This window comes from Rhipicephalus microplus, chromosome 8, assembly GCF_043290135.1.
Source record: "Rhipicephalus microplus isolate Deutch F79 chromosome 8, USDA_Rmic, whole genome shotgun sequence".
In the NCBI taxonomy this organism is placed as follows: Eukaryota; Metazoa; Arthropoda; class Arachnida; order Ixodida; family Ixodidae; genus Rhipicephalus; species Rhipicephalus microplus.
Genome location: NC_134707.1, coordinates 15,467,938 through 15,481,844, shown reverse-complemented (window position 1 = coordinate 15,481,844; position 13,907 = coordinate 15,467,938). Strand labels below are relative to the sequence as shown.

Here is a 13,907-nt window from a genome sequence, read left to right as displayed (position 1 = left end):
GAAATCAGCCAACATCAGGAAACTTGGGCATATTTCGTGGTCGTTTGGATATATAACATCGTTTGCACAAAGAAGAAGGGAGGACTTGTACCTCATTTTGAAAATTTATTGCAAATTACAGGGCTCCTGCTGCTTTATAACATTTGGCCCGCGTGTGCTTAGAAAGCTAGTAATGAAAATCGGCAGAGTTCATTGACCATGCTGAAGTGTTGAAGGGCCCCATTAAGCAAACACTGATGGAATGCAGTGAGAGCTTATAGTGATTATAAGGTGTTGCGCTTCTCACCTTACGCTGTGCTGCGGGAGTTCAATTTGGCCGAAACATTCCTGTGGGTGTCTGCCATAACGTGATTCAAACTTGACTTTTTTGTTTGTTTGTTTTTTGTCAGACCTAGCATGTTCTTGAGTACTTCTTATTGAGCCTTGTCAGCAACCACCGTGTTAGCGTCACCACGTTCTGGATGGCGACCAGATATACTCTGCTTTCAGGCATCGTGCCGACAAGATTGTTCTCTTGCAAGCGCTGCTAATGACAGAGCACACTCCAAGCAACGAGCTTCTGGTCCTCCCACTTCTTCGATGGTGTATTGTCCACAATTGCAAATGCATCGAAGAGTGGATGTAAGTGCAGTGTTTTCACGTTGTTGAAGTAATCCGCCTTTACGATGCCACAGTGCATGCTCCCTTCCTTAAGCGTAGATGTCGTGAAATGTGTCATTGTCTCGGATGTCTTCGTTATACCAATGCCCGTTCATGCGGCCCTTGTCAAAATGGTTGAGGGGGCAGCGCCAGAAAATGAAAAAAGAGGATTGCTGCCTGTGATTTAAAGCGGCATTAAAAACAATTCAACATTACCACGCTTTCCCCGTGAAAGCGGTAGGTAAGCTAGAGAACGCGCAAAAAAAACGCGGCAAGCGTAGCCACCTTGAAATTAACCCACTGTACATCGTTGATCTGATATGTGGAGTTCAACGTCTCCGGAAATTTCGACCACCTGGGGTTCTTTAAGGTGCACCCAAATCTGAGCACACGGGCCTACAACATTTCCGCCCTCATCGGAAATGCAGCCACCGCAGCCGGGATCTGATCCCGCGAACTGCGATTCAACAGCCAAGTACCTTAGCTACTAGATCACTGCGGCAGGGCTCCACTGAACATCGTGCTATAATTCACTGTGAGGGTATCAATTTGCACCTGCGTAGTTGGGAACGAGCACAAATGAAGCATAATATTTGCCTATGATGGCGCCACAGACTTACCATGCAAAATAGGTCTATGGCCACAAACAAAAACACCAGACAATGAAACCGTAATATCAGTCCTAAACTAGCACTTCCTCGTAGAAGCGAGGCATGAACGGTGGTCTCACAATGTTCTTAGTGATGGACCGGTTTCAAAAAGTAATACCTAGATCATTGGTTCAGACAGTATTTCAAGACTGCAGGTTGAAGAAAAGGTGCCAACACAGTAGCCGTGTTCTGGCTGGACACCCATGAAAGAGCTCATGCTTGAAGCCTGACAGCTCGGCGTGCCCCCGGGCACAGGAAGTTTCCAAGGAACCTGTCACAAACGCGCTGTCATGGCGATTAGCGAGTTGACAACATGTCATGCCCGGAGTAAATTGTCATGTACGTACATGTCGTTCCGGGCAAAGCAAGAAGACATTCAGTTCCACATCTAGAAGGAATATGTGGAGTGTTGTTGGCTCAGAAGGCTGTGTGGAGAGCTCATTTCCCTCGGGGGAAGAGATCACTCCACGCAGCCTTCCAACTTTTTGTCGTCAAAGTCCAAAACTCTCCTATATCGACCCACAAATTGGGGATCCGAACCCTAAAACTGGAAACCACTGGCCGACATCAGCATTAGGCGGCACCCGGCATTGGGGCTGAAGGTGGCGAGGGAGGACTGCGTACGTGGTCTGGGCATGATAATCGGAGCTGATGAACAGAACAGCCGCACGATCGACCGTCTGACTTTCAAGACGGAAGGGGTCATCCGACTAACCTCACGCATCTCAAACAGTCAGAGTGGTCTTCGAGAGGCGGACCTCCTCAGACTGTTCCATGCATTTTTGTTGATCCACATAAGCTATGTCGTATACATCCACAAGTGGTCACACCATGAGGGAAATAAAATGAACATGCTCTAAGGAAACGCATCAAGGGAGTCCTTGGCATTGCTATGCGCACAAGCACCGAGAACCTTATGAAACTTGGGGCCCAGAACATGCTTCATGAAGTCGTCGGGGCTCAACAAATGGCACAGGTTGCCAGGCTTTCACTCACATCTGCATCAAGGAAAGCTTTGGCTGACACTGTACTCAACGGTGTTATCCTCGAAGTGCGAAATGCGTCACTTGATGATTGTATGTGCTTTCACATCAAAGTGTGTCCCCTTCCACAAAATATCCACTCACAGCACAACGTGTGCAGGCGTGTTGATCGAGCCTCCTGTCTTTTAGCTCACGCTCACGCCCACTCGTCTGTTTCAGGCTTTGTCGATGCCGCACAGCGTGACACTTCCGCTCACTCTGCGGTAGTATACGTAGATACTAAAGGTAAGAGTTTATCCTCAGCGTCGGTTCGAACCACTTCTTACAAAGCAGAGCAGATGGCCGTTGCACTTGCTCTCCATGATCCACAGAGAATCGATATTGAAACAGACTCAGAATTCACTTCTAGGGCCTTCACTTCTGGTCACGTGTGCAATGAAGTTTTTGAAACTCTCGCTTTCAAGAAACTCACTCACCGCACTGTTATTTGCTTTCCTGCTCATGTTCGGTTGAAAGTCGGGGGCCTTCCAAATGTCAACGGGCTAGCCCACTCCAAGGCATAAGTCTTCACTTCAGCGCCAGGACTTGCGCTGCTCAGAGTAATCAGCCTCCAGCCTTCATTTTCGGGGCATTTTGACTATATTCATTGAGGCAACAAAGCACAATGAAATGGATCATAGGTCCATGTCACTGCTACACGAAAAGTTGTCCGGACCACAGGCAATCTCCCTTCACATGCTTACGATGAGAACACAGCACAGCCTCGTAACCTATAGTCAATGCTGCGACATTTCAGAACATTGTCCGGACTGCCACGACCGCAGTGATTTTAGCCACATTCTCTGGTTTTTCTCTCTTTACAAGGAAAGGATAAAGAATTTTGTGAACATACTTCTCATTTCATGCTCAAGAGCGCAGTACTCCTAGAACAACTCAAGGCTGTCCAGAAGGCCTTCGACGTGGTGATCAGGCTATGCCTCTCCGTTCCTACATGGGAGCGACTTGCGATACACCTCCTATAAAATAAGCGTGGAATCCTTTAGGACCTCAATAAAGTTTTTCATTCAATTTTCCAGCGCTCCTGCGACTTTCCCTGTGCCCCACCACGGTAGTCTAGTGGCTAAGGAACTCAGCTGCTGACCAGCACGTCACGGGATCGAGTTTCGGCTGTGGCGGATGCATTTTCGATGGAGGCGATAATGCTGTAGGCCCGTATGCTCAGATTTTGGTGCACGTTAAAGAACCCCAGGTGGTACGAATTTCCGGAGCCCTTCACTAAGGCGTCTCTCAATATGGTGGTTTTGGAACGTTAAACCCCACATACCCATCAATCAATGCAACTTTCCTCGTTCTTCACTTCTTCTCGAGCTTGCAAGGTGCATTTTCAACATTCGTGTACGTCACTGACTCCACGCTCCCACGTTCAAATGCACATATATACCCTATAAAGTGAACAGGAGGATGACCATTGTCGTATCTCAGTGGTAGAGTATCGGAAGCGTTCTTCGAAGGTTGCAGGTTCAGTCATTACCGCTGACGAGTTATCTCCCGGTCCGCTTTTCGTACTTCACATTTACATTACAATTACTTTTAATACCACTCCCTATATTGTTGCTATCATTGTTGGTTGTAATGATTCTCAGTAAAATACAAGGGCACACAAGTCGCAAAGAGCAGTGTTCGCCTTCAGATACGCATGACACGTTGAAATGTACAATTGTCGTTTTGCTGATGTTGCGATGGTTGTTCAAATTTCAGTGAAAATAGTTCAACCACTCACAGCTAGTTGTCACAACAGTGGACGCTACTATAGTGTACAAATGCGGAGGTTCGGTTTTAAGGAGGTGTTGTGGCTGTGCAGGAGGTTGCTACCCCGGCATCGGAAGATTACGACCTGTTGAGTGATCTTGAGGACCTGAGCATCTCAGGTGGACCGAATGAGCACGTAAGTCAACCCAAATGTGACTAAATTATACCGCCGTTATGGTAATTAGGTTTCATCTATGTCAGGAAACTTTATACGCGAATCGCGCTCGTCTTGTGTCCTTCCTTTATTCTTTGTTTTTGTGCTGTTTACCTCGACCAGTCATGAACGTCCCTATATTTGACTGTTTTGTGAGCAATTTGTGTGTGTGTGTGTGTGTGTGTGTGTGTGTGTGTGTGTGTGAGAGAGAGAGAGAGAGAGAGGGAGAGAGAGAAAATGACACTTCGACAACCCATATTTTAAGGTTTTCCACGTTAGAACCACCTCATTGCTGTCGGTGGGTGGAGAAGTCTATCATTTCCGTGAAACAGACGGTAGCTTCTAGTCTTGAATAATTGGTGGACGTGAGAGGTATTTTTATGCTTAATAAGTCAGCGAGCGGTATTTTGATGTGTTTTCGGTAATTGGTATTCCTTGAGCGAAATATTATAGGTGTTTTTATTGGGCCAGATGAAAGTTGTTAATGCGTAAATAATTTTTCTGATTAATTTTTCTGAAGCATTTTTTGAGTGGTACTTAAATTTGATGCGTTTTCAGTAGCTGTTGTTTTATAACCACGGGTTATTTTTTTTTATTTGTGACTTCAATGAGCCAGCAGAAAGAACCATTCATTGCTCACGTGGTTTCTAGCACACCAGCAACATGTGGAGTTGTTAAGACTATGTTGCGCTGCGGCGGCACTCCACAGAACGAAACTATTTCGGTTCACCATGTCCGATTCTCAAAAAATATATACACACAATTGTAATCTTTAAATAATGAACTTTGCTCTAAATAATTACATGGGCAACGTCGCAAGAAATTCGAACATTTCTTATACGTGGGCGCGCACAGGGTTTTCCACGAGAGGGGGCAGCGTGTTACTGCAGCAGCTCCCTCTCCGTTGCCCCCGGTAGTCCTGCTCCAAAGAAAAAAAAACACGCTTTAAAGCGGATCCTCAAAATAAAATGAAGTGATGCCATGCTGCCCATAGGGGCCAGCCTTTGGTCCCGGCCTTTCTAGGACATGATGTGGGTTGTGAACAGCTGTTATAATTGCTGTGCCAGTTGTCCTCGGCCGCCAGTATGCTCGAAAACTTGCCTGGCCATAACCAGTAACGTAGTAATAACTTTTTTTCTTTAGAAAATGGAAGGTGAGATAAGGTTCAGCGCGTTGTGTGCGTGATTTTCTTTGTAGGGATGCCTGAATACTTACGCAAGTGAAATTTTAAAATTTCGCGAGGGAATCGGACACCTCCTTTTCTATCTGGCTGCATCAGCTGTAGCCAGTCACTTACGCTTTAAACAGGGAGTTTTACGATTCCAACAGCTTTAGAGCAATTGAAAGGAGTAATTGTATGGGAGAGACTTTGCTCCCTTCCCCCCTTCAGGTTATTAGAAAGTGGGGGGAGGGGGGGCTCTTGAGCACGTTTTTATCTTATACAGGTAGCCAGCACTAAGCCTAGCCATTTGGTATATATACCAAATGGATAGGCTTAGTATATATTTGGTATATACCAAATTTATTCTAGTTAACAGGCCTATAGGCCTGTTAACTAGAATAAATTAATTTTAGAAGCCTAGCGAAATCCTTTACACTATACGGTGCTCAATACGCTGTGAAAGAATCTCATTGTCATCATCATATATCATGATTTTTAGGGTCAGCACGTTGCCCCTCAACAAGGAGGCGGCTATGACCAGCCGGCTGCAAGTAGCTCCACGGAAACTCAGTCATCACAGCCTCAACAAGCACAAGTGAGTAGCCTTAAAATGAAGTCATTGTCGAAAACAATATGCATCGGGAGGCACTTTTGTTTGTAAGTCTTAATTAGGGTGGCATTAACACTTTTAATTTGAGAAAACAAGTCGATTCAAGTGAAAAAAAAACAGTGTTTTGTCCTGCTTAAATGGACACTAAATCTGACTGAAAATGTCAATCAGAGTGAAAGGTCAATGCTTGAAAACAATAACATTGCATGCAGCAGACGTTTATAAATCGAGAAATTTAAATGAATGTTACACATGATATGCGCTGTTAGTGGAATAACTTTGGAACACTAACTCGTTGACGTAGTAGGGCATTTGTACAACCACTCACAACTATTCACTCTGCTTAAAACAAAAAGCCCCGCCGCGGTGGTCTAGTGGCTAAGGTACTCGGCTGCTGACCCGCCGGTCGCGGGTTCAAATCCCGACTGCGGCGGCTGCATTTCCGATGGAGGCGGAAATGTCGTAGGCCCGTGTGCTCACATTTGGGTGCACGTTAAAGAACCCCAGGGGGTCAAAATTTCCGGAGTCCTCCACTGCGGCGTCTCTCATAATCATATGGTGGTTTTGGGACGTTAAACCCCACAAATCAATCAATGCTCAAAACAAAAAATGAACATTTCTTTTCATTAAACGACTAACTGAAACACAATACATTGTCCATTTCTATGTGGTTCGTTCAAAAAGAGATCTTCTTGACGTTACTGATAAAAGTGTCGAGAGCCGGACGATATCCGGAGACAAACGATTGATAAAGGCCATCAGCACCATGAAAGCAAAGGAAGACATGGTGCCTCGAGAGCCCACGAGAAGCCGAGTCTTTACTTTTTGTGCAGCCCTATCTTTGTGTGCCCCAGCGTGATCCCCACACACACACAATGCTCCAGGGCTGTGTGTTAGCTATTCACTTTGTCGCAGTTAGCCTTCAGAACGAAATATGTCCAATTTGACCTGGGCAGTGATGCGCTGGAGCCTCTTGCTGTACTGTGCTGCAGAACCGGTTGTAAAGCAGTAAGTGTAGTAAAGGGCGGGAACCGCTAAATCACAAAATTATTTTTTAGGCGGCCGGTTTGATTCCTGGAATGGCACGTAGGCAACCCGAATATTACGGTCAGTAAACTAAGCACTTTATTGGTCGGAATGAAGCCCTGCGAGATTTCAGGAACTCTGTTTTAACAATCCGCATCGACGTATTTACCTTTAGCATTCCTTTAAAAATTTCGTTCTGAGTGGTGCGGGGAATGGGTAGTGATTAAACTTTAACCAATATATGTGTTTTAATTATGTAGTTACAGACGTTTGTACAGCTCAAAACAAAGTGTAACGTAGTATTCATGCATTGTACATACCATAGCCAAAAACCTAATTGTGTAGCATGCATTGTAGGATAGGGCTCTCGAAAAGGAAATTCATTCAATTATTCTAGATATTTTTATCGTTGAACTCAAACGCCTTGATTCCACCTAATCAACAATAAATAAACTTTTGCGTGCGTGCCTCCCCGCAGGGGCGCCTGCGCAAGTAGGCGTTTGGTGTGTAGCGACACCACGGACCCGAGCTAACGGGGGAGTTTCGGCTCCCTCCCACGCCTAGCCGTGCGTGGCTTTGCCGTGTCCGGGGAAAAGGGGATCCTGGGGGTTGAGCCAATGCTGGGTGATTGGACCTTTAAGGCCCCCCGGCAGAGGCAACACACCCCTTTGGCCCCGGCTTCACGTAGACGGCACCCCTGGGCTGACCCACCCAGGGGAAATCGGCAGTCGCCTTTTCCTATCTCTCTCTCCCTACATCTTCGTCTTTATCTCTTACTGTTTATCTGTCCTGTCTTCTACTCTCTTCTGTTTACTTCCAAACTTCCTGGCGGCGAGGGTTAACCCTGTGCAAATAGCCTACCTTGGTCTAGGCGCATTGGGTTATAGTTGCGTTGTACGGCTGGCGTCTGCAGGTTTTAGCATCCACAAACTTGTAGCGTCCCCTTGTTGGGCTCCGTGGTGGGTGGCCGCCAACGCTTCTGAAGAAAATTAAACTGGCATGCATAAAGCATTTCCCCTATTAAGTGATCGTGCCTCCTCAAAGCGGGTACGCACCGAAGATATCAATTTTTTCCTCCGGCCAAGACAAACCTTTCCTCATTTCCATGTTATACACTGCGAAAAAACTAACAAGCAAGCCAGAACAGTATCCCCCTTCGTAGTGGCTAGGTCCTTAACCGAAACTCTCGGTGCCGGGTACAAGGTTACCAAAATGGCCAGTGGAGATCTACTCCTCGAAGTACGTGACAAAGACCAATTTGATAAACTGAACACCCTCACAACGTTTGGAGACACACCCATCAGTATTACGCCACACAGGTCTATGAACTCATCTCGCGGGGTCGTTTCGGACGCAGATTTGCTTGACCTGACCGAAGCTGAACTTCTTGAAGGATGGAAGAGCGAGAACGTGACAAACGTACAGCGCATTAAGATAAGAAGAGATCAAAAGGAAATACCAACAAAACACTTAGTACTGACCTTTGCTTCGAGCGATTTGCCGGAAACAATTCAGACTGGGTACACAAAAACATCTGTGAGGCCATATATTCCCAACCCCCGCCGTTGCTTCCATTGTCAGAGATATGGCCACGGCTCGCAAAGCTGTCGTGGCCAGAAAACTTGTGCTATGTGTGGAGTCGTGGGCCATGCGTCCGACAACTGCGAAGCACCTGCACACTGTGTAAACTGTGGCGGTAATCATGCCGCGTACTCACGTTCTTGTTCTTTCTGGAAAAAAGAAAAAGAAATCATCACTTTAAAGATAAAAGAAAACATTACATTTAAAGAAGCAAGAAAAAGAGTCTCGCCATTTTATGGCCCTACATATGCTGATGCGGCGCGCCAGGGGGCAGTGTCGCACCAGCCCTCGCCACTCCTTCGGCCTGCGCAGAGCGAGCCATTGGCTGTGGCGCCTGCCCCCAAGGCGGCAGTAGTTGAGTCTACTCCGCCTACTATTGAACAGAGACCAGGGACTCCAGGGTCCTCGGGTCTCAAGGCCTCACCTCGCCAGGCGAGGCCCAAGCTTCGAAAAACCAGCTCGCATGAGCGGGCATCCAGTGCCTCCGAGGAGGCAATGGATACGGCGGCACCTCTGGTGCCAAAAGAGCGGCGCGGCTCTCTGGAGCGCGCCAAGAAAACTAAAAAGCTCATAACAGGGCCTGATAATAGCCCTGCTACTTGAGCTCGACCTTTCAGTTTAAACAAGTCACTCCCTTAACGTACACACAGCACTACTTTACTTCCAATATGGAAACACAAATTATACATTGGAACGTCAGAGGCCTGCTTAAAAACCTCGACGACGTCCAAGAGCTTTTATACAAACACTTACCTCAAGTGCTGTGTGTACAGGAAACACATCTTAAACCCTCCAATACAAATTTTTTACGTGCTTACGTCATATACCGAAAGGACCGAGATGATGCTGTGGCGTCATCCGGTGGCGTAGCCATTATTATTAACCAAGGAGTAGCGTGTACACATTTACCACTCCAGACATCCCTTGAGGCGGTGGCTGTTCGAGCGGTACTCTTAAACAAACTCGTCACCATCTGCTCTTTGTATGTACCTCCCCACCAACGTCTTGAAAAACGTGAATTTCAGTCCCTAATAGACGAACTACCGGAACCTTATTTGCTTCTTGGGGACCTAAATGCACATAGTGGGCTGTGGGGCGATTCTCGCTGTGATGCACGAGGTCGTCTCATTGAACAATTTCTCTTCTCTTCCGGCGCCTGTTTGTTGAATAGGAAAGAGCCAACCTACTATAACGTTGCCAACAAAACTTACTCGTCTATAGACCTCAGCATCGTATCACCTTCACTTCTACCCCTATTGAAATGGAAAATCATAAACAATCCATATGGAAGTGACCATTTTCCTGTAGTGTTGAGTTCACAAACAACATATGAATGTCCTCTACATGTTCCCAAATGGCTGATAAACAAAGCAGACTGGGAACAGTTCCACAACACTACACGTTTGAGTTGGACAGACATATGTAGGTTAAACATAGATGAAGCTGTGAAGTACTTCACAGCTTTTCTAACTGACGCAGCAGCCAGGTGCATACCGCAAACATCTGGAATGCCCGGCAAACGACACGTCCCATGGTGGAACACGGAGTGTCATAATGCGCGAAAGGAACAGAACAGGGCATGGAGATTGCTGCGCAACTCGCCAACAGCGGGAAATCTTGACACGTTCAAGAAAATAAAGTCTCAAGGAAGGAGAACGCGTCGGCAGGCCAGAAGAGAAAGCTGGCAGAAGTTTTTGTCAGGGATTAATTCATACACACAGGAGGCAAAAGTCTGGAACATGGTCGGTAGGATAGCAGGGAAACAAGTACACACACTTCCACTCGTAAACACTCAAGGTGATACCTTGGAAGATCAGGCAAACTTCCTCGGGGCACACTTTGAACGGGTATCCAGCTCGTCCCACTATACTGACACTTTCCAAAAATACAGAACAAGAATAGAAAAGCAGAAACTCGAACACAAATGCACTAGATCCGAGGCATATAACCAAGCTTTCAGTCTAGCTGAGCTGCAAATGTCTCTAAACTCCTGCAGTACTTCTGCCCCAGGTTCTGACCGTGTGATGTATGAAATGTTAAAAAACCTACCAAACGAAACCCGTAAAACCTTACTTTGTTTGTACAATGCTATTTGGTCTTCTGGCACTATTCCTACCTCCTGGAAAGAGGCTATTGTTATTCCCATTTTGAAAGAAGGCAAGGACCCTTCTTTACCCTCGAGTTATAGGCCTATAGCACTTACAAGCTGCTTGTGCAAAGTCTTCGAAAAAATGATAAACTGCCGACTTGTACATTTTCTCGAAACAAATAATTTGCTCTACCCATTTCAGTGCGGGTTTCGAGAAGGTAGATCCACCACAGATCACCTTGTTCGTATCGAGGCACAGATCAGAGACGCCTTCGTCCATAAACAATATTTTCTCTCTGTGTTCCTAGATATCGAAAAGGCGTATGATACAACATGGCGGTTCGGCATTCTAAGAGACCTGTCTCACCTTGGTGTGCGCGGAAGAATGTTTCATATAATCGAAAGTTACCTGTCAAAGCGGACTTTCCGTGTCCGTCTGGGCAGTGTGCTTTCCCAAACATTTGTCCAGGAAACAGGCGTGCCACAAGGTGGCGTGCTTAGTTGCACACTTTTTATTATCAAAATGAACTCTTTGCACTTGTCCATTCCCCGCAATATGTTCTATTGTACATATGTCGACGACGTTCAGCTTGGCTTCAAGTCATGCAACTTGGCCATATGTGAGCGGCAGGTTCAGCTGGGTTTAAATAAGATCTCCAAATGGGCAGATGAAAACGGATTTCGACTTAACCCACAAAAAAGCACGTGTGTTTTGTTCTCTCGAAAGAGAGGCATGCACTCGGAACCTGACATTCGACTGAACGGGCAACGTCTGTCCGTCAAAGCCGAGCATAAATTCTTAGGCCTAATCTTGGACAACAAGTTGACTTTCGTGCCGTACATCAAGTATCTAAAAACAAAATGTTTAAAAGCCATGAATGTTTTAAAAGTGTTGTCACGTACTACTTGGGGTAGTGATAGGCAATGCCTCATGAACCTCTATAGAAGTCTCATTCGCACCCGCTTAGATTATGGGGCCGTTGTCTATCAGTCTGCTACTCAAAGTGCCTTGAAGATGCTGGACCTCGTGCACCATTTGGGCATCCGCCTTTCTACGGGTGCTTTTCGCACCAGCCCCGTAGAAAGCCTTTACGTTGAGTCAAATGAGTGGTCGCTTCACCTGCAAAGAACCTACATGTCCTTTGTTTATTTCCTTAAGGTGAAAGCAGACAAGAGGCACCCCTCATACTCTACTATAAATGACTTGTCGAGCTCCATTCTTTTTCAAAACAGGCCTTCAATGAGGCAGCCCTTCTCAGTTCGCCTGAAGGGTCTAGCCGAGGACACTGGAGTGTCACTCGAACACAATTTAATGGCTCCTGTAGCATACCCGCCACCGTGGCAGTGGCAGACTATAGATTGCGATGTGTCTTTTTTAGAAGTTACTAAACATGCGCCTATTGCCCATATTCGAACATACTTCTTGGAACTTCAACACAAATACACACGTCCTGAGTTTTTTACAGATGCCTCTAAGTCTAACTCCTCTGTGTCCTACGCTGCTGTTGGCCCTTCCTTTTCGGATGCTGGCCCTCTACATCCAGACACAAGTATCTTCACGGCGGAAGCTTACGCGATACTTGTGGCAGCTAAACACATCAAACAATTACAAATACAAAAAGCAGTAATTTATACAGACTCCCTTAGTGTGGTAACGGCTCTGCACAGTCTTAAAAAACAAAAAAACCCTGTCCTCATCTCACTTTACTCTATTTTGTGCACACTTTACACACTCAACCAACATGTTGTAGTGTGCTGGGTGCCAGGGCATCGTGAAATTCAAGGCAACGTGATGGCGGATCAGCTTGCTGCATCCGTCCACGAGGGCACCGCCACTACACCCATAATAATCCCGGCCCTTGATCTTAAGCCGTCTCTCAAACGAAACATCAGAGACTTCTGGCAGAGCAAGTGGAATACACACACACAAAACAAACTACACATTATTAAGCCACACCTTGGTCATTGGCTGCCAGTATCAAAATCGCGTTATACAGAGGTAATACTAACGAGACTCAGGATAGGACACACATACGCAACACACACACATCTTTTGTCTAGTGACGATCCACCATTGTGCGACAAATGTGGTGAAACATTAACAGTCCTTCACATACTAATCCAGTGTAAACATTTAGAAACTCTAAGAAAACAACATTTTCCATTACTCTACCGACAACATATACCTTCACACCCTGCAATGTTTGTCGGTAGGGAACCACTTTTTAGTCATAAATCATTGTTAGCGTTTTTAAAAGAAATTCACAGCTTTCATGTCATATACCCGGGCATACCGTAGCATGACCTCTCCAGAGAGGTTTTTGCTGCGGTGGCTACACAAGAAAGCACATGCCTCACGGCCCTTGGACGCAAGGGTTTGAACGAGTGAGGCACTTGTGCTAATGCCATACATATCCACCATCGTCTTTTATTATCACCAACTTTTGTCATCTATTCACACCACACACACCTTTCACGGCATGGTCATCATTTTATTACTTGTATGTTTTTACCCGCCTTACTGCGAGGAATTTTATGGCCCTTATACAGCCACTTATCACAATCATTGTCCATATTTTTAGTAAGATGAACTGGCGCTCTTTGGCCGTGAATCGGCCCTTGCGCCATAAAACATCAAACATCATCATTTTGCGTGCGTGCCTAAAATCATTCAATATTCCCAACTGTTGCATGCGTCATGAAGCCGTGTGGAGTTGTTCACAAATTCTCCTCTTGCCACCACTGACTCAAGCGCCAAGGATCATTTTATATCAAGATCAAAACCACCGAGCCGTGAGACCACTCAGCTTGGTGTTGCAGAGCGTTGTATGCGTAATACACAGTATTTCTGGTGGCAACACACTGACTGCAGCAAAGAGAAAGCATTACTATACAGTGAGGAAATTATCAGGTTGAAAGACAGTCTGAAAACGGTGTCTAAATGGGAGGATTGAAATTGAACACATGTCATATAGATGGCCCCTGAACCACTCCAAGCTCAAAGAGTGCTTCTGTATCTCGTCTTCACTATCTTTACTGAAAGCGCTTTCTCTTTCTCACCGCTCAGTTTTTTCAAAAAACACGTGGGTAATGTCGCCACTGAAGGTTGGGCATATCGTGATTTCGCGCTTTTCGGCTCCGCACTCTTGTCTATGCATGCGCAGTCGAGAACACGCAAGCCAAAGTAAAATCAGTTGATCACGC

At 46.0% G+C, this 13,907-nt stretch overlaps 1 protein-coding gene across 6 annotated transcripts in view; it reads left to right on the top strand.

The window, feature by feature from the left end:
* The window catches only part of LOC119164175 (uncharacterized), a 39,915-nt gene that overhangs the window by 19,629 nt on the left and 6,379 nt on the right, over positions 1-13,907 (top strand). For 5 of the 6 annotated variants that reach the window (XM_075871165.1, XM_075871167.1, XM_075871168.1 and 2 more), the window contains 3 exons: positions 490-621; positions 4,134-4,217; positions 5,897-5,992. In XM_075871165.1, coding sequence (XP_075727280.1) covers positions 490-621; positions 4,134-4,217; positions 5,897-5,992 — 312 coding nt within the window. The remainder of the gene's footprint in view (positions 1-489; positions 622-4,133; positions 4,218-5,896; positions 5,993-13,907) is intronic. The other variant, XM_075871166.1, reaches the window with a different exon arrangement.